Source organism: Rhagoletis pomonella, unplaced genomic scaffold (genome assembly GCF_013731165.1).
Source record: "Rhagoletis pomonella isolate Grant_MI unplaced genomic scaffold, Rhpom_1.0 Rhpom_scaffold_00007, whole genome shotgun sequence".
NCBI classification, from domain to species: Eukaryota; Metazoa; Arthropoda; class Insecta; order Diptera; family Tephritidae; genus Rhagoletis; species Rhagoletis pomonella.
In genome coordinates this window covers 28,112,918-28,134,454 of record NW_023458561.1, presented here as the reverse complement: position 1 = coordinate 28,134,454, position 21,537 = coordinate 28,112,918, and the positions used below count along the sequence as shown (strand labels likewise).

Below are 21,537 nucleotides of genomic sequence, written 5' to 3'. Positions count from 1 at the left end.
TAAGCGCAAAATTCTTTATATAAAGGAACATGTAAATCACATTTTGTTTTAATGAAATTCAGTTTAATTTTTTTTCATAAATTGCGTTGCTAATTTTTTCGGGCATTTGATTCGTTACCTCAAATTTAGAACTTGCTTTATTCAAAAGATAATTTCACTTATTTGTTCCGAATGAAGAAACAGCACTCCTTCATCGCCCCTTTTAATTTAGAAATCGATTTATATAGAAACCGAAAGAAAAATTTGAATTTATTGTTTCAAATCGGAAGTTTCGAAAAAAACTATAATTTGACTATTTAGGATGTAATTTAAACCACTCAAAGCTTAAAACTGTGAATCTGGCAACATTGATTGCGAATGAAAAATAAACGAAGCCAAGAAGTAAGATAACAAAGCAAACAAAGCAAACAAAGTTTGACATCCACGTATGTACGGTGGCGACAGTGTCAATGGGGAAAAGACATTTTAGCAAGTTTTGTCTAGTTTTATTTTTATATAATGTTTGTTCGACGAATTTCAACAAATGTTGATAAAAATTTTGAACTTTTTAATCAGATTTTTTATAATTTTTTATTTATTTATTTATTTAAGAATAATCTAGAAAATGTACATTTTCTTACAGACTATACAGAGACTAATTCAGTTTAAGTTTATTTAACAATTTCATTTAATATGGATTTAAATCTAGGTTTTGACAAAGAGAAAATTGTTTTAATGCTCCATAAATAGGTGCGTTAGAAGCGTAAAGTAGATATGTATGTAGTTTTGTAGGCCATTAAATTTTAGCATAAAAAAGTGCAGGTAAGTTTGAACATTTGCCTTATATGATTTTTGTTAGATAACGAGCAACACTTTCATAAAAAAATTATAAAAATGCTGAAATGTCTCTTACCTATTTGTATTTTCGCCACTGTACATATTGATTCTCCCACGATTCCTTTATTGACTGTTCCAAAACTACTTAAGCTAGCTTTATGAGATTTTGGCATGTAACATATGGGCGATTTCCCTAGTGAGAATGGCTCAGCGTAGTCTGCACTAAAGTCTGTGTGTGCCAAATCTCTAGTTCGTTCTTCTGATACATACATACATACATAAGACGCCCCAACTAGTGGCTTACTGAGAAAATTTGTTGCCACTTTAGCTCTTGCATTGTTACTTCCTTGTGTGCTCCTGCAATTTCGGCAAGTGCGTGTGTAACCTTATATATGCGTATATGTAAATACCCTGCAGGGAAAGCTACTAGCTATGAACTAGAAAGCTACCAGTTTGCGTTTAAGTTTTTCAATCTCAGCGACTGATATTTTAACAAGGTGATGTCCTACGAGATGTCAGTTTTCAGGCTATGCATCATCTTCTACTAGCAAAATAGTAGTAACATCATACCAGTTGATGAGCTAGTCTGCCAATTCATCTTCCGTGAAAAGCATAAGTATGCCATTTTGCTCGCGGCGCTCCAACAGTCGCAATGGTCGACAGAGGAAAGCACTGGCATGGTATTCCTGAGGTCCCAGGTTCAAGTCCCTTTAATCTTATATATGTATATATGTATATACATGTTTTTAATTAAATTTAAAAATTACAATAAAAACCTAAATAAAAAAATAACAAGTAAATCAGTATAAGTTCGAGCGAAACCGAACTTTATATATCCGGCGCAGGTATCAAATATCGTTATTTAACTTTCTCTAAATTAGCTTTGTATGATAAGCTGGGGGGTTTTCTCCGATTTCAAACGTTTTCGATAATATGTTGGGTTAGACTTAATGTAATAATTGAACCAAGTTTGGTAGAAATCGATAAAGTGATTACCGAGGTACACCTTTGTAGTCACAAAGTGGGCGGTGCCACGCCCAATTCCTAAAAGTATGTATATACCAGTACTTTTTATTGTTAAGAGATTGTTGTAACTAATAACTTAGAATAAATTAGCGTCCTTAGTTATTAAAATATCGGAGTTTTCGCATTTCTGAAATTTACCGTTATATGGGAAACGGGTATAATCTCAGTGCGATTAGAATAATTTTCAACAAATTGCTCTTCCGTACGAAGGTTATTAAGTACACTGAGTTTGGTAGAAATTGATTAAACGGTTACCGAGTTACACATAAGGCGGCGGCGCCACGCCCATTGTCCAAAAATATACCCGAAAATCTTCTAAAAATTCAGATTATAAAATTTGAAATTTTAATGAAAATTCGTCAAATTTTCTAAACATTGCATAAAGTTTGAAACTTTTATTTGTGTGGTTTTTCTTAAAACTTGGACAATGTTTCTATAGATGTTTGAGTCACTGTTTATATGTACACATAAATATATTAAGCGAAGGCATTTTTGTGAAAGTCAGATCTGCGCCGTTCTTTCAAATTTCAAAAATGAGATGTCAAATTAAAATTGAAAAGTGCGGTGCAGAGTGATTTGAAATTTGATGAAATGAAAAACCGGCAGCCTGCCTAGACCTCACATCGCCCGAAAATGGCTAAACGGATTAAAGTTAAATACAATTTTGTCATTTTAAGGCCCTTGTAGATCTTAAAGTCGCGGTGCTTTATCCCCACAATAAAAGTGAAATGTTAATGTTTATTAAATCTTTTCACACATACTTACACGCTCTCAATGATTGGAGCATCGTCCGTCCTTAATTTAAATAAATCACACAAAGTATTTCCATTTAATTTAATTAATTATAATTAATTTATTGAGTACCACTTTTTGATACATCTTATGCGATGCATGCGTGTATCCATGGGTTTTATTTATTGTTGTTTTTTTTTTTCAAAATACATTTAATTTGCTTTCTGGTTTTCATCGGTTTTGTTTTGTTTCGTTGGTTTGTTTTTTCTATTGATTTCTGCAAAAGTTACATTCATAAAACGTTGAATTGAAATGCAATACAAGCATACTTAATAAATGCGTATGTATACGAATGTATGAATGCATGTATGTGTATTGGCTACTGCTAAATTCTATTATCTTTCTAATCAGTATACCAAATTGGGATCAAAAATATTTTTCTTAAAACAAATTAACACAAAGCCAAGCAGAGTGGTAAACAATTTTCTTATAATTTAGATTTTTATCTCCTGGCTAACAATTGTACAATAAGTCAATTCGTAAAGCAAATCAGTACATGCAATTAACATATGTATGTGTTTAAATTAAATTTATTTAAACTAAAAGTATTTAGTAAAAAAAAATCAAAACATTTATTTAATGCGTCGTATTTTAGTTTTCAATTAACTCTAAGAGCTTAAAACACTAATCAATTAATTTAGTTACATTGAGTATAACTATGCATGTATGTATGTATGTATGTATATTGTTTTGTATAGACTACGAGCTCATTAAAATTGCATGTCACGGCATGACGCAGGTTCTCACCAACCAGGTTGCACCACACTCAAATTGCTGCACCGCACCAGATCTGTGTGTGCCCTCATTGCATTTAAAAACTCCTCAATTTCATTTTTTTTTTTCATTTTGCTCTTTTTCTCAAATTCTCGCCTCCTTAATTATTTATTAATTTCATTTAGTATTATTTCAGTACTCAATATCTATTTAGTTTTTCTTTTCGCTGAAAGTCTTTTAAAAATTTAAATAATTACTTTAACGTAAATAAATTGCCATCCATAGGACTATCACATTGGAATCCGACGCACCAGTAGATACTCGGAGAACTGTTGCCCCTCGACGCCGCCACCAGTGCTCGCTTCGATGGTGAAGCCGGCATTCAGCAGGCGTGTCAGCACCTGCACCGAATTCAGCTTGCAGTAGCCATTTAATGGAAAGCGTATAATTTGTCGCCAATCACCCTGATTCCATGACACTCCACTGCGGCTGGTCTGTGTGGCCTGATTGGCCTCGGGAAAGACTTCGTCGAGTAGTGAACGTTCGGCAGAGAGCATAATGCGTTCACCCAAATCGGGTGATATATGCAATGCGACTACTTCGTAGTTATATTCCGGCGAAGAATTCGTACGCGGACTACTTTTAATACGCGCTGGTGGTGTTGGTGGTGCCACCAGATAATTACCGTTACGCACACGATCCTTGCGCATGCTCTCTAGCTGTTTGATCATGGCTATGGAGGAAGGAAAGAAAAGTTGGAAATTGATTATTTGGTGATAATTGCAGAAAAATAATAACAAAATTCAGAAATTTTAAATTGAATCGGGGTTTGGGTGTTAAACTACGTGTCAGTGAGTGGCGGACGCACGAGGTGTGTTTTAATATGGCGCATACCGCTCGACCCGCCCCTGGTCTACGTATTAGGTATTAAGTCAAGAGCTAAGTCCTTTCATTCAGTCAAAAAGGACGCAAGAATGGCAATAGTGAAACAAAAAGCTTCCTAACTCCCCCCGGGTTATGTATTAGTGGCGGTGCCCCTTTTCCGCGAGCGAAGCTATTTCAGGCTTTCATACTTTTGGTATAGATACTTGTAGAGTAAAAGCTCTCTCTATCCAACGTTGCTATAGAGCAGTGATTTCCAAAGTGGTCCAGGTGGACCCCAGGGGTCAACGGGAAACTCGATGGGGGTCTAGTTTGGCGTGTGGGGGTTCTCAAAAATGTCTCGGGTTTCGACAGTATGTTGGCTTGGCTTTACCTATCAAAGTACACTACTCAAAAAAAAAAGAGAAAGGGAACAAAAAAATCCATATTTCTACACTTTTCAGTGATGTTTCATTTTACGGGTTTAGGTAAAAAATAGTCGTATTGAGACTTTAAAAAAGCTTTTGCAGCTGTTAGATTCTAATTTTCATATTTCTTGGCTAAAAATTATTAGGATAGCGCAAAAAAAAATATTTTGCAAATTTTTGAATTTTTTTTTTTTTTGACCACGGACTTATTAACACTTAATTTCCTTCTTTTGTAACCTACCTTAATTTTTTTGAGAAGTATAGTTTAAGACAGAGTTCGCCAAAGTTTTCACTGAGAAATAAGATTTCTATCTTCCTCCTCACTACAACTTAATTCAAGAGCAATAAATTTTCACCTCCTAGCTGACACAAAAAGAGTATTCTCTGGGACAAGGGTCGCTCTTGCCAGATACAATTTTGAGGTACTAAAGGACTTCGTTCACCAGGATACAGCATTGCGAGCAAACAATTTTTTTCCAACAGGCGGGCTCGTTAGATAATTGAAAACAAGAGGTCTACTAATTACTAATTACTAATTCCTTTTCATGCCCATGTAGCTCATTATTTTGCTGAAACAAAGAAGAGAAGGCTTTCGAGAGAACTACTCTAAGCATGTTCGCGTGCGCGACGAGTGCCAAAGTAGGGGGAATGAAGAACTTTAATAGTTTCATAAATACATGGATATAGCTAAAGGCATACAAATACAACGACAGTGCTGACTTGAACATCACGGTCGTACAGTTGATGACTTTCCGGTGGAAATATTCTCTAGTTTATCTCCAGTGAGCGAACAATGAAAGCTAGGATGACCACGAGCACAATGAAAGTACCGAGTGCAGAAAGACGCAAATTTTTGATATTGATCTAAACAGACAAACATTTCAAGAATTAAGTAGCTAAGAAGAAAATTTGTGTATACAAACTACACTTTACCAAAGAGGTAACATTTTTCAAGGCTCAGTAGAGATTAATTTTAAAGAGACCTTTTACGTTGATGGCATGAAGTTTTTACCTGAGAAGACCCTTAGTAAAATTTTCCGAAGAATAATTTTCTAGAATATATCAATCCTCTAACGACCTTCCAAGTTTACTTTTTTTCGGGGTTTCTTGAAGTAAGGGTCAAAACGACCCTTTCAGGTGGGAGCTAATGGGTTAAAATGTTCTACGAAAATATTTTCCGTGAAATTTGACTACACATATCTTTACCTTTAATTTCGCTCAGACATTTATTCAAACCATTTTTTCCTCTTTTTTGAAAACTACTTAGGCTGCGACATGAAAAATTTAGTAGGCTAAATTCGACCAGCCAAATCATTTACATGAGTCAACAAAAGTCGCAAATAAATTTTTTCTTCTAATATGGGCCGCAGAAAAATTATTTTTAAAGCGTGAATAGAAACGATTCGAAAAAGATTAATGAAATGCTTTCCGAACAACAAAATATAACAAATTTTCAAAATGTCACAAATCGACATACATAAATACATACATATTTCAGGGTTGCTTCGGTTCTCCGTCGACTGGCAAAAGTTGAACGCAAGTCTACTTTGGCTCAGTCGATTTTTGTCGGCTGCGGCCGGTTGAATTGCCATTTACACGGGTCGATTTTGGTCGAACGACAAAAAACTACCAAAAAATCGACTCGCGTAAAGTCAGCTTAAGAGTTAAAAATTGCTCAGTCTAGTTTTTTTAAATTTTACAGGAGAACTTATAAAATTCTAGTAACATAAGTGCAAGTTTTGAGCTGCTAAAAAATTGTATTGATTCTTAATATATATATTTTTTTTTGATGAGGGATTTTGTGTTTTTTTTTTATAAATAGAAAAATTTAGGAAAACTGTCGTTAACTTTTTTTTATTTTTTGAAAACGGTCTTGCCCATGTTCTTTCATGAGGAATTGGTGTTTATATGGAGAAAAGTCCAAAACGATGTCAACAAAAAAAAAAAAAAAAAAAATTATTAAAAATCAATGCGATTTTTTAGCCGCTCAAAACTTGCAATCGTTTTACTAGAATTTTATAAGCTTGTTAACTGCATACCAAAAAAATTTCTAAAAGTTCTGGTTAAAAATCTCGAAATTTAGATAAAAATTTGTGGCATTTTTCTAAGTTCTGTTTAAAGATTGAATGTGTGATTTATATAGTTTATAATAAAATATCAGAAAAATTTTAGCTTGAAAAACATTGTAATTAGAAACGAAACACCATTCAACCATTTTTGACCCCCACTGTATACATACATACATACATATCGAGTTCTAACCGCAAAAAAAATTTAAGCGAAATTTTTTTCCAAATTTTATTTTTGCTCCAAAAATGCTTCTAGATGATCTAGCAATATTTCTGGATCAAAAGTAAAATTTTGAAAAAAAATAATCCACACGGCTTTTTGGCAGTAAAGTCTCTATATATTCATAAAAATCACAATAAATACTTACGCTCCACTTCAAAGTAGCGCGCCTCTTCAAGTAACAGCTCGAGATCCGGGAAATCCTCTGCAATTAAAAGTCTTGAGTTTCTCATGAAGTTCAATACGTGTCGAAACATGCCGCCATCGCGATCAATAAAATAATGTTGCTTCAACGAGTCCAACACAATCGGTATGGTGCCATTGAAGAGTTTCGCCAACTTTGAGTCTGGATATTTGGTGAGCGTTTCCAATGAGCTGGTGTAAATCGTGCCACCCACATCGATATGTACGGGCGCAGTATACCGCGAAGCAGCCGCCACACATGGAATTCCAGTGATGGGCTTATGATTTGCATGCAAATAGGAACTAGCACCAGCGGCGGAGGTGCTGCCCGGTGCGCTGGAAGCGCCACCACCAACGATCGGTGGTACCGATGAACTAGCTGGCGGTGTGGGAGTGGGCGACGAAGAATTAGAGATCGTGGGCGAGACAGTGGGTGAAGCGCTGAAAGCGTAGAAAGTGATGCGATTGAGAATTTTAACAAATAAATAAAAATTAACAAAGAAATGCACTTGCTAACCTTATTTTAATATCGCCTCTGCCAAAGATGCGTCCCGTCGATGATAGATCGCGCGGTTCGAGCGATTTTGTATCTCTTTCGCGTTCGCGGTCCATATCGCATTTTTTTCTGTAAAGAAAGAAAGAGAAAAAATTATAAACTCACTTAGTTTTAAAATCAATACGGTTTTAGTCAAATAATGAATAGTTTAACCGGAATGATCCCCCTAAACCTTTAATTTTAATTTCTTTTATTATTTTCATTATTTTATTATTTTTATCGAAGACGTGCGCATGCAAATCAACTACCATAGGCCGTTGGCAAGTTTGGCAAAAACTTTTGCCTGAAAACTTGAAAAACAGATTGCCGCATGCGAGTTGGCAATTTCGATTTCTTTGAAACCGCGCTGCAGCCGCACCACTGCTTCGATGTATACTTCAATTCGCATACGATTCCGCCGTCTATGCATTGCCACACTTTGTGCCGGCGGTGTTTGCGCGTAGGCGCTGCGTCATGATGCTAAACAAAACTTCGTAGCGGTTGCGACAGAAGCAGCGTGCAATAACATAGAATGACTTATATATAAACGACTATGTATATACACATGTTTTTAGCTGCGTCAGAGTTCCATTTTTTTGGCCCTCTGGCAACATATTGCTGCTGCTCACGAGGTCTTCGTGCATTGCTTTGGGCGCCAAAGGTTTTGGTGTGGGTCGCCATGTGCACTTTTGATTTATTTTACTATGTAAGGGCATTGACGTCTTATTTTACATTTTGCGTTTACCAGTATTAGAATGCCTCACTTTCCATTCAGAAAAAAATATTTGTTCAAAAGTTACAATTATTTTGTAAAATGCAACCCTGCATCGCGTGGAACATTTTTCAAGAATTTTCAAAAACTCTTACGTGTTTGATGCAATTTTACAATACAAGACTTTTGAGAATGTGAATAACTCAGAATTTCTTTTTGACGGTCTCGATTTCAACGTTATCTTTTTACGCGGTCGCCGAACGGCTTCGGTTCAGTAGGCCACCAAAAGCGTTCCAGATCCCAGTGGTTCGCGTACTAAAAAGGAAGTGCCGACCAGCAGTCAAGGCGAAACGCGATCAAAGAGCTGCTTCTAGGCTGACTGCTTAAACAATTTAGCAGCGTCTCGGTTTCCGATAATCTGGAGAAGGTGGTTGAAAGATCCAGGGGCATGATCTGGGAAAACCGTGAGCTGCCTCAGGAGAGGAATATCGGCAAAAAAACCAGCACCTACTTCTTGGGGTTCCATGGACCACCAAAAGGCAGGTTTCGGCAGATTACGCACCAAAGAGGCCCAAAACCTCAAACGCAATTAGTCCTCCTGTAATGGACGGCCGGAGATTGGAGGTCTGTGCTGCTGTGTATATGCCAGGTGTATAAGGATAATCTACAGAACAATCTTGGCCCTTCGCGACGCAGGCCTCTTTCTACTACTTTTTTTCCTCGCCGATGACAAGTCGGTGCGACTATGTAAGGAAGCCATTTCCTCTCTTGTGTAGCTGTGACCCGACGCCGATTTAATGGCAATGCATAGGGATAAAATCCCTTGGAAGCTGCGAGCCAGCGCGTGAGTCCTAGGGGAACGCTTGAGTACTCAGGGGATCGTTATAAATAAAAGTCTTCAATAACTGTTATCTAAGACAAATAAATAAAAATCAAAAATAATTGTTATTTTTTTTTAATTTTGCATCAAAAATGCAAATAAAAATTTATTTTCGAATTTGAGTCTCGGTAAAAAAAAATCGATGGGTATGTATCACTTAGTTGCAGAACATTTCCGTCATAGTGAATTTTTCCATGACAGTTTTCATCAATGACTGTTATGATCGGTCCCTGATTTTAACTCAAATTTGCCCACTCTCACAATATAAAGGCTACTCGCAGATGCGCTCAAAACTATAAATTGCAGAATAAATTTTTTTTCTTGTTTGCCCTAAAGTTTTCTTCTATATGAAACTATAAACCTTACTTTGAATAGCAGTATTTTCACATTACCCATAAGTGAATTTTGTCCCATCCAGCCAAATCAAAACACAACAAAAAATGTTTACAACACAAATAAACTGTAGAGCAACCCACAAAATTTAGTTACGCAAATCAGGCGAAAAACTTTACCAAAATCAAAAGAAAACTATAGCAAGTGCCCTAAGGTGAATGCATGAGTTTGTATGTGTATGTGGGAAAGTTGGCGGTTGAAGAAACATACATACATACATACATGCGTATATATCTACTCACTTTAAGTATGCAAAATATAGGTAAGTTGTAACCGAGGTTTGTATTAGAGGGCTGAGCAAATGGTTTTACTTTTGCTGTACACTATTGCACACTTCAGTAAATGCAGTAATGAAGCAAACTCACTTGGCAATAAATGATGTGAAACTCATGGCTTGCTTGCAACCAAAACAAATACTGCAGTGTCGCTGCTGGCTATCCTCACTGCAATGACAGTATTTATTTACAGAAAAATAACGGGGGAGGTACAGCGAGTGCAGTAAAACAATTGGGTGCGCAGTAAACGGTAGCAGTTTACATGTTCAATGTTAGTCACTTTGTGTTAGTATCGTGATGCATGTATCCAAATTTTATTTTAATAAAAAACATACGTGTATACGTTTTTCATCTTGTAAATAAGCTTTTCTCTTCTATCAAAGAATCCAAAGTTAAGGTTAATTGAGGTAAATTGTTGCTAAGTTTAGGTAACATAGACACACACTGCATTTGTGCATACTTAGGATTTTACTGCACTCGCTGCATTACTATACACTAGTTGCAGTCGATAGTAAATGCAATGTGCTTGAAGTTTTATTACAGCAATATTTTGTTGAAGCAAAATTTTTATTCACTATTTGCAGTAGTCCCCCATTGACAGTATTTGAAAGCTCTGAGGAAGTGAAGTATTGCGAAATTAGCAAACGTTTTGATTGCCCTTTCAAAACCATTTATGCAGCCCTCTAGTGTTTACGTCGATGTTGCTCTGCAATAACGACACAACTAAAATTAAAAAAAAAAAAATACGAAATTCTTTCTACTGTTTAGTTTTTCATGTTTCTAGTCTACGTATAATTCATTAAATAATGGAATTTTATGTCACAGTATCAGACGGAAGGGGTTTAAAAAGATTTTAGTCTGAAAATTCTTTTAAAGAGGGTTCCACTAGAGGTGTCAAACTATCGATAGCACTATCGATAGCGCTAAATCAGTTAGGTTGCTTTGTTTTACAGGATCATAGTGAAATAAATATTATTTTATAAAAGTTATAATCATTCAAAATTAAGTAAATGCTTAGCCAAAATACTTCTCTTTTTAGAAAGTTCAAAAGCAAACACAAGTTATACAAACAAAACAGGATTTACGATTAACATATGTATGTATTTTGGCCTAAATGCGTGCATATTTGAATATGACGTCGGCATCACACTAAAAAACAAAATTTTTAATTAAAATTAAAAATTTTAAATAATTCCAAAATAATTGGTAGATATGATCGATAGTCCTACTAAACTATCGATATTTTCGATAGTATAAGAAAAAACTATCAATGAGTATTGATAGTCTAAAAAAATTGAAACTATCGATACTATCGATAGTGCCATCGATAGTTTGACAACTCTAGGTTCCACCTGTTTGAAAAGTCCAACTTATTTAATCGATACACAAGTTTAAATATTAAAATATGAGTGTAAAACGAAAGAGTTTTAAGAAAACTTTAGTTTGTAAATATATTTTTATTGAAGTGAAACTTCTTTAGCGGCGGTTGGTTGGTTGGGAGTAAATTGGCAAATTCAAAGGAAATTGCACACGAAAATTGGGTGACAGGTAATAAGATCAACGGAAATAAGGTCAATTGATTTTATTTCCCACGCTGGTGCAAAAATTAAGAGGTAAATTTAAACACTTTACTTATATATAGGCAAAGGTGGAGGGGAATATGTAGATGAAGAAAATGATAAACATAAAAGTAAAAACAAAGAAAAATATAAAGAAAAAGATGGGGATGAGGATACAGATAAAAGTAAAGATGTAGATAGAAGAAAAAGGTTTAAAATTAAGGCAATTATAGAGACAAGGATATAGATAGAGGCACTGAGACTCAATCGGGGTTCTCGGGACTTATCGATATAATAATCGATATTTTTATCGGTTTTTTTATCGATATTGTTATCGATTTGGTTATCGATTATTTACCGATTATTAATCGATTTTGATATCGATATTTTTTACCGATTTGTAAATAGATTTTTGGTATCGATTATTAACCGATTTCGTTATCGATATTAATATCGATTTTGTTATCGATTTTCTAAACGATCTTGCTACCAATATTATTATCGATTTTTCTATCGAATTTGCCATCGATTTTGTAATCGATATTTTTTTGATTTTGACACCGGTTATTTATCGATTGATTAGCGATTTTGTTATTGATTATTTGTCGATTTTGCTATCGATTATTTACAGATCCTTTATCGATTTTGTTATCGATATTTTTATCGACTTTGTTATCAATATTTTTATCTAGTTTCAAATCGATGTTTGTTTTCGATTTTGTTGTCGATATATTTACCGATTAAGTTATTGATATTTTTTCGATTTTTTATCGATATTTTTATCAATATTTTTATCGATTTTCTAATCGATTTTGCTACCAATGTTATTATCAATTTTGCTATCGAAATTTTTTATCAATATTTGTATAGGTTTTGTTATCGATATTTTTTGGATATTACTATCGAATACAATATAACATAAATGTAATTAGAACGAACAGCGGTAGAGGTAGGGATCTAGATAGAAAAAAGGCGAAAAATATCACCTAAAGTAAAAGCAGATATATGTATTATATATTTACATAAGTACGTGTGTATGTATATTGGTTATGAGACAAAATAGCTATGTAACGTAAGTTTCACTTCTCCAGTGTGACCCAGGCGCACTAGCTTTTAAGGGCTATCACTTATTCGAAAACTACTATCTTTATTATCTACATATCGTTAGTATAGTAAGGAGTGGCCGTATCTTACATCGTCTCTGAAATGCAAAACATCCACAACTAACTAAAATGTTTTGTTGCACAAAGCGATGAGGGGTCTTATAATTCCATGAAATGCGTCATAATCAATCAAAAGTTAAATTTGGGATTTTAGTTAGTTACAGGGTTTCGTATGCGACAATGTGAGTTACGCTCTTCCATGCTATATTAACGATATATTAAGTGTGGTCTATATAGTGCTCTTTTTTGAATCATGTGTTATTTTGATAGTGACAGCTCTTTCGCGCTGGAAATTTTGACAGAAAATCAGTATCATATCTCCGCGGAACGAAATTTTTTCAGCGGGTGTTTTGATGGAATATCTATTAAGGTTTTTGATACTGCATATAGAGATTGCTATTTAACCACAACTAAACCATTCACACCAGAGCAACATTCCTTTTGTTTTGTGCTCTGGAAGAGCTAACAAAGGAGCCACAGTAGACTTAAAACTTAAACCGGCACTGCAATTTGAGTACAAAGTTTGGGCAACTGCCAACAGGTGTTCAGGCATACCAACACACATGCATACATATGTACATACATATAGAGGTATACCATTTACATCGTTGTATTGGCCGCTCAAATCTTCCTTACGGCAAGTTTTAACTCATACAAAAAAAAAAGTAAACTTTTCCTTGCTTCGTATGTTTGTGTTTGGCCATGAGTGTATGTTCGTATTTGTATTTAAAAGATATTGCATATATGCTCACCCGCATACGTATTTTCATGTGAGTATTTAAATGTATGTGTGTGCCAGCACCTAAGTAGAAAAAGTTTTACAGGCATAAACCTTATCATAATTTATACCGCCCTGAGAGCTTTTCGGTTTTGGCTCTGTTCAACAGAAGCCAAACTTGATATCGTAGCGTGGTAAGAATCCTACACTGGCACATATGTATGTAGTATATGCATACAATACATTGGTAGTCAAATACACTTGAACATATGTATCAATGTGCCGTGATAGTAGTAAAGCCAAGCAGCAGTACTTAATAATGAATGCACCATTATGGCATTGGGCTGAGTGATAAAACAAGCAAGTATTTTTGTACATCTATGCTAAGCAAATTTTTTACATATTTACATATGTACACACATACATATGTATTTATAAGCACCCAGTTAGAAATCTCATATTCATATGCGGCTGGTAGTTTTAACTAATAAATCTTTAAATTACCTGGGTTAACATCTAAGGCTCTGAAATCGTATCAAAAAGTTAATTAAAAATTATTTTCTAGATACATACTCGTATATATGTACATACATGCATTTGTAGCTATGTTTCATTGCTAACTTTTCGGCATTAAAAAATTTGGTATCGAAGCTTATCACTGCTGACCTGAAGTTTCAATTGCTAATTGGGTTCTCGTATTTGTACATTTGCATCGCTGTTATACTGTTTCCGACTAAGGCGCTTGGAGCCTTATGTTCTTATGAAATATCGTTTTGTGCTCCCATAATAATCAAAAAATCAAGTTCACAGTGCAGGCGGACTTGGCGACAGAGCAAATTTGTGCAAATCCGGAAGGATATGGCGGAATATGAGAAGCCAGCAAAGTTTGTAGCATGTACATACATACACACATATGTAGAAGCGGCGAGGTATCGTCTCGCTGTCGTTGAAACAGAAAAACTGCACTAAGAAATTATGGCCTGAGGAAGCAGCGAGAGAGCGAGTATAAAAGAAGATGTCGGACAGTGGAATGGGAAAGCGAACTCGTAGATCAAATATAAGTTTTATAAAATTTGTTATGTAAGTTCGTAAGAGTATTTGTCAAACGCATTATTGAATAAACCACAAAGAAAAAAAAGTAAGTGCGCCTGGGCCACACTGGAGAACACGGTCAAAAATTTGGGTTTCATTTTTAAACCGCGCTGGGACTACTGCCTTTTATAATCTTTTATTGTCTACTTTTTAAACCAGTCAATAGTTTTAAGCAATTTTTAATATATTCTGGTTTAAATTTTAGTCCAAAATTTCGCGGATTAAAAATCAAACCAAAATGTTTTAATTCTAGTTTCTAGGTTTCATATATAGAAAATTTGGTTTAAAATCTAAACCGAAATAGAAAATTTTTGCACACAGCGCACCACATTTCGCTTCAACTCAACATATGAAAGCACATTTACATGTGTGGGGTTGTAGCTGAGTGTGCAAAGATACTTGATCAAATTGGTTGCTACCATGGCTGTCCGGGTCCAATCCACATCAGAAATTTATTTATTTTTTATTCTTAATTATGAAAATGTTTGCGTTGAAAATTTAAACCGAACTGTTTAAATTCTAAACCAAACATATGTGCTCTCATTTTTTTTAAACTTGGAAGGTTTGTATTTGAAACTGAATTTAGTTTGGTCATATATTTAGTCCAAAAAGTTTAAAATTAAAACCGAAATTTTTAACCGTGTACTGAAGAAGAAGTTTATGGGAATATTTTAGGTTCTTAAAGCTGAGTATATGGCTTCACACGGGAGTAGAAACAGAAGGCATAATTACTGCTGAAATGGATGCAGGTACGGAGTCTTCCATAACGATTTATGTAGAATCTGTAATCTTGTGGGGATGTTTCAAAATCCGGAGAACTCCTTTGGGAATTTTGTCACTACACTATTTAATTGTTTCTTTTGACTACCCAAAAGATCACAGCCGTTTTGAAGAAAAGTTAGGATAGGCCTGGAGAAATTTTATTTCTCCTGAGCATCGGAATTGGAACAGAAAGTCGATGAAAAATTCGATAAAAATTTCGACAGCAAAATCGATAATAATATTGGTAGCAAAATCTTTTAGAAACGATAAAAATATCTATTACAAAATCGATAAAAATATGGATAACAAAATCGATAAAAATACCCATATCAAAATCTATAAACGTCGATAACCAAATCGATAAATATCGGTAACAAAATGGATAAATATCGATAACAAAATCGATAAATATCAATAACAAAATCGATGAATAGCGATAACAAAATCGATAAATATGGATAACAAAATTGGTAAATATCGATAACAAAATCGATAACAAAATCGATGAATAGCGATAACAAAATCGATAAATATGGATAACAATATCGGTATATGTCGATAACAAAATCGATAAAAATATCGATAACAAAATCGATAAATATGGAAATGTTTTCGAAGAAGCTTAATTTCTAAAGTAAATTTGGGAGGATTGCCACATGCAGAGAAAATCAAATTTGGACTTGAATTAAGGGAATAAAGTAAAAAAAAAGGTATCATAATAAAAAGGTTTGAGAAGGTTTAAGTTTGAAAATATTTTGAAAGGTTTAAAAAATAAAGTGAAAATCTCTTATGTTTAATGAAACCCTCAGAAAATTTCGCAAAGTCAGCGAAACGTATGAAGGAAATTTAATATAGTATAAAGAGGAATAGGGTTTTGAAAATAAATTGGCGACGATCCTTAAGTTACGCCAAGAATGAATAATAAAGGATTAATTTAGCAGCCGCCCCAAAGCACGCTGGGTGTCATTTTTTTTTTAAATTTTTGAAAGCATTTCTTTGCAATGGGGCCACTGTTGACCACATAAGTATGAGTATGTACATATGTATGTATGTAGAGCAAACAATCTTGGTATATTGTACGCTAATTACTCATCCATGAATACTATCGAAATAGGCTTGCATATGTGCACATTTTTATGCATTTATGTATATCTGTGTGCTTGTTATACCCAAACAACTTCTAAGCGACTTTACTAAAATATATACCTAAGGAAAAGTTTCAACCTTTCCTTCTCTTTATTTAGTATACACTGTTCTCACAGTCTAATAGTATATGTGCGTACATTGCAACTCATACTGTTCCAATGCAACAGTGCCACCAGCAACTTCATCCAAGCATAGGCCACGGAATGGCAGCAGCAAAAGCCAGTCCCAAAGCTATTCACACACATGCATATATACTTACAAATGTATGTATGTATGTTCACTTGCATATGTGTAGGTATAAATAGAGCAGGATGAAGACACACCAGAGAATTGCGCCAGAGGCGATATGGAAAACAAAAACTCAAAAAAAAGAAAAACTCGGAAGGCGAGCGGAAGAAACTAAAGCAAAGTAAATCGATAAGGTTGGCGATGTCGACGATGGCGGCGACTAAGATAGCGATGTTGAATGCCAAGCTAAACATAGCGAATGGCAAAGCAAAACAAAAGAAAAAACTGCAACAACAACAACAACAACAGCAAAACCAATAGCGTTGTTAGTAAAAACGAATGAGAGGCACACAAATCAAAAACTCCTTTGGGCCAAGTTAAGAAAAATTCATCGCCGCTGGGCATTTGGATGGGTTGCGTTTGGTTTGATTTTCATTTCATTGCGCTGTTGTTTCCTCTTGCACTCATACAACTACACTGAGAAGCTTGCTCGCCCTACAGTATCTAGCAATACAGTTGGCGCGCAAGAATTCAGGACCAACCAGATCTCGAGCTTAGCTCTGTGGGTAGGTAGTAGTGTATGCTTGCCTTTCTGTCGGGTTGGTAAGATGTGAGTGCGGCAGTTTGTTGTTGTTGTTGTTGTATCAATATTGCCTTTCGAACTGAATTAAATCACAACACTGATGAGATGGCAAATGAAAAACTTTGGCCTCTGCGCGTAGAGCTTCAACAGAGCCAAGAAACTACATAGATATACATATGTATGTATGTATGTATGTATGCAGGCAGTGTAGGTGGTAGAAATGTATGAGGTACGAGCAGTAATGTATGGAAGTAAACAATGCTTTGAGCTAAAAGGCGATAACGATACCGAGAGTGGGCTAGGAGGACGAGAATAATGGCGACAACGTTGATGACGGTGCCGGTGATGGCGGTGACGATGACGTTGGCGGTGTTAGTGGTTGCTGGTGACTTCGTTGACTGGTTCTTTGGTTAGTAAGATTATGGCCAGCGGCAAAAAAGTCTCCATGCCAAGCATAGGGATATAGCCAGCCATGTAACAGAACGAAGTGTATACGAGTGTGTGTGCGCGCGTGTTTGTGTGTGCGCACAGAAATGCCCCACAGTTAGAGAAGTCGCCGAAGTGGGAATAGAAGTTCCATTTAGTGCTACGCTTTAGAATGTATGCAAGAGCAGTTACTATGTGGGCGGTTTGTGGCTGGCTGGCTGGCTGGCTGTTCGAGTGCATATAATCACATACGGATGCATGCACATGTATATGTACATACATATATGAGTGTAAAAATATATATTTATGTTGGTACTTATACATGCATGTGTGCAAGACTAAGGGCAACAAAGTTGTTCAAATATATTTGTATGGGCACTTGTAGATATTAAAAGACTGCAGGGCTTTCGAGAACAAACTTTGAAAAATTTATTAAAAAATATGAAATAAAGAACATGCAGGCATGTATACATCCATATGTACATACATATATGTACATATCATAGTTGCGAAATTTAGAAAATGAACGTAGCATGTTTATTAGACTGGGTCGTGAAAAAAGTTTTCAACTTGGCAAGATTTTCGCGTCATAGCAAGTTTCCCCTTTGTCACTTCCAAAGCCAAAAACAAGTTTTCTTCATAGCTTTTTTATATGTAAAGCGATAAAAAAATGTATATATATGGTATTGAAAATTTATTTTTAAGTGACCTGATATGCTGTCGATTCTAGATAAGTACCTAAATCCTAAGTTAAATTTTGAATATCATAACATTAAAAAATGTAATAAGTCCTAAAAAGATGTAGATATAACGCTCAGGTTTTATTAATAAATAAATTACGAAGAAACATTTATGTTGGCTGTTTTTAGACTGCGTCAAGGACGAAAAATTTTATCACATCAAAATTCACCCAGCATAAGTTTTTAATTTAATATGGGTTTTGAAATTTGTATACTTTGTATGGTGACCGATCCAGTCTAATGTGCACACAGATTTACTAGATTGTATGCAATTCCATACAAAATATCCAAGCAGTTTTTATCAAATATTTTATATTAGTGTACGGATTCAAGAATGTGTATACACACACCGTTTCGCTGGAATAGTCACACTTTTTTTTTAAATTCAAGAATCGGGCTTATATTGTTATATATATAATATGTATAATTTGCATCGATAGGAGAGTGACCTTTTTCTTTTAGAATTTTGATAAAGTTGCCACCTGTCTAAAAAATTATTAGATCCGCACCGTTCGCTGGATTACAAAAGTTGAGGTGTTAAATGAAAGGGCTTCTTGAAAAGCACGAAAGTTTAATTTTTTTTGAATAGGGTTGCCACCTGTTGATAAAATTACTATATACATTCCTAATAAGCGTAGACGTCAGTTCTGCACCATCGCAGTCAAATGTAAAGACTTGGCTTCTAGATGTGCAATAATGGATTATTTTTCTGAGTAGAGTTGCCACCTTATAAAATGTGGAACGAAATTCACCGTTCGTTGGGTTACAAAATGAGTTATCAAATGAAAGGTCATGGCCTTCGCATGTACGAAAACTTAATTTTTTTAAAGTAGGGTTGCCACCTATTTAAAAATTACTATCTTCTATACATATCTAGTTTAAAAAAAGTCGAGATTCTTTGAATACGCTAATTTCAAAGACTACGGATTTAGACGAGATTTTTTAAATATAATCTGTATCGATAGGAACATTATCTTTACGGTCAGTTTTTCATACATACGAGGTCGGCTAGTATTGTAATAAATAAAATAATTTCGCGCCTGGTCTCCTATATTGCCGAAGGAGAGGCTATGAATCGTTAAGTCCGTTGTCTGACTCATACATTTTGCAAAACAACGAACCCCCAATGTTTTGCAATTAATTTAGCATCGGTTATGGGGAATTTACATGTGACGATTTTTATTTCAAAGCTACAATCGCCTGATGTAAACGGCCTTTCAACTAATCGCTTTCAATGCAGTTGGTCAGCTGCCTACTTTCGTTCAACTTTTGATTCAACTAATCGCCTTTGAAAGTTGAGTCATGTAAATTCCCTATTAGTAGTGTGACCAATAGAAATAATTAAATTATTGCTTCGTTATCCTTCTTTTTATAGCGCTCACACCCAATCAACAGAGCATTATTTTGCTGGTTTGTTCAAGAAATTGATCTAAAAGGTGTAATATTTGGGAAAGGGTTGCTTTTTTTTAATTTGTGTCCCTTTTTTTTGGTGTTTGTGATTTTAGCTCAATTATTTTAAAAAGTTAAATCTTTAGGCCACTTCACCCTCTCTACGATTATGGATTGGGGTCAAACAACGTTCATTCTTTCAAACATCGCCATAACAATTATTAAATCCATCTGACCCATCGAAACTAAAGATTTTCGCAGGTAAAAAAAAACCTCTTCCAAGCCAGGTGAGGCGATTGAAATTGCAGTCGTTATTCTTAACGTTGTGCATTTATTCAATTGTGTGCCCCTCGGCCCTTTTTCTCCCCATAATAGTTAGGAGTGTTCTTTAAATACTTAAAATGCTTTGTTAAACACTATACTTATGACTGTCTTTCAGGTAACTAAATTTTTAAGTAAAATTTTTTGAGTTGTTTAATACAAAAAACCGCATAAAAATCAAAGTATAGAATTTTTTCTTTTCCACCACTTTTTTGTGTATGTATTTATCATGCTTCACAATGCAACTTTAAGGATATCCAAAAGTAAAAATGTAAGCTTGATTACAGAAAAAAATATTGTATCTACTTAAGTGAAGCGGGGTGTACGTACGCATTTATATGTATGTACATATGTGTATATACAAATATCGCATTTTACGAGCTACTACATTTACTTCCTATGAAAGTTTCTAAATTTTGTTGTTAAAAGGGCGCTTGTTGGTGGAAGCGCTGATTACATACATTGCAATTTCAAATGCAAAGGTATTGTTTCGAAAATCATTAGAAACAATGCAGGCATTTGACTTTTGTAGGATGTAGACATTAATCAGAGACTAAGATCGAGTTTTATGTTATGGTTCACATCAAAATTAAGCAAGTCAAAAAGATTCATTTTCGCGCTGCCGTTCACGGTTATTATACATTAAAAATGTCATTGAAATGGATATTCTATTTACTGGCGTTACTACAAAATACAAAGCTGGCAACTTCTATTGTGAAAAAATTTTAATTATTGCCTAACAAAAATTGTATTTATTGTAGTATATTTAATTGTGCAATTACAAAAATCCTTAAAAATATACCAAAATTTTGCAAAGGAATAGATTTCCGATATGGGTGTACCAGTGCGTATGAGTTGTTTCGACGTGTAAATACGTTGGAAAAAAATTCGTATCTTACGAGATCACTGTTTTACAGGAATAACCTTGATACAATCCTTTTAAGAAGTAGTTTCACTTTCTCTTTTTTTGGACGCTATATTAGAAATTGGGAAGAATCTGTGTTTCGTATTTCTACGAATTCCTTATAAAAAAATCTATTGTTAGAAATCAATATATGTATGTACAGAAAAGAAAAAAGAAACTATACATACATATCTACTATGTGGTGGAAAAAATCAAAATACAGAAACATTTTAATTTATATTTATTATAGGACGATTGTTTGCTACTTATTAAAAAAATAAAAATTGAGTTTCTGCTTTCCTAAATATAAAAATACCATAAGCAATTGCAAGGGCTGAGCATTAAGCAGATATCGACAGCAGAGTGGAAGATCGACTTATCTCGGCAACCAGTTCGAAAACGCCCCATATATATATACATTTTAATCGGTATAGAAAACTCCTAGCGGGTGGCGGCATTTAAATTCCGACTTTACTTTTTCACAAGCATTTATGGACCACTTTAACGTACATAGCATAATTGTTTTTTTTTTTTGTACGGTTTCATTGTTGATATGGCTACCGCAACTAAATACGAATAAGACTCATTTCTCTGTATTGTTG

General features: G+C 34.7%; 1 protein-coding gene across 1 annotated transcript in view; it reads right to left on the bottom strand.

Annotated features, from left to right (window-relative positions):
* Positions 1-2,709: 2,709 nt before the first annotated feature.
* Positions 2,710-21,537, bottom strand: part of LOC118742515 (BTB/POZ domain-containing protein kctd15-like) — a gene marked incomplete at its 5' end in the record, with an annotated part of 92,248 nt that continues 73,420 nt past the window's right edge. Inside the window, 3 exon segments of the mRNA XM_036474643.1 lie at positions 2,710-4,081; positions 7,075-7,550; positions 7,627-7,734. Of these exon segments, the coding sequence (XP_036330536.1) occupies positions 3,639-4,081; positions 7,075-7,550; positions 7,627-7,721 (1,014 nt within the window). The 3' untranslated portion in view covers positions 2,710-3,638.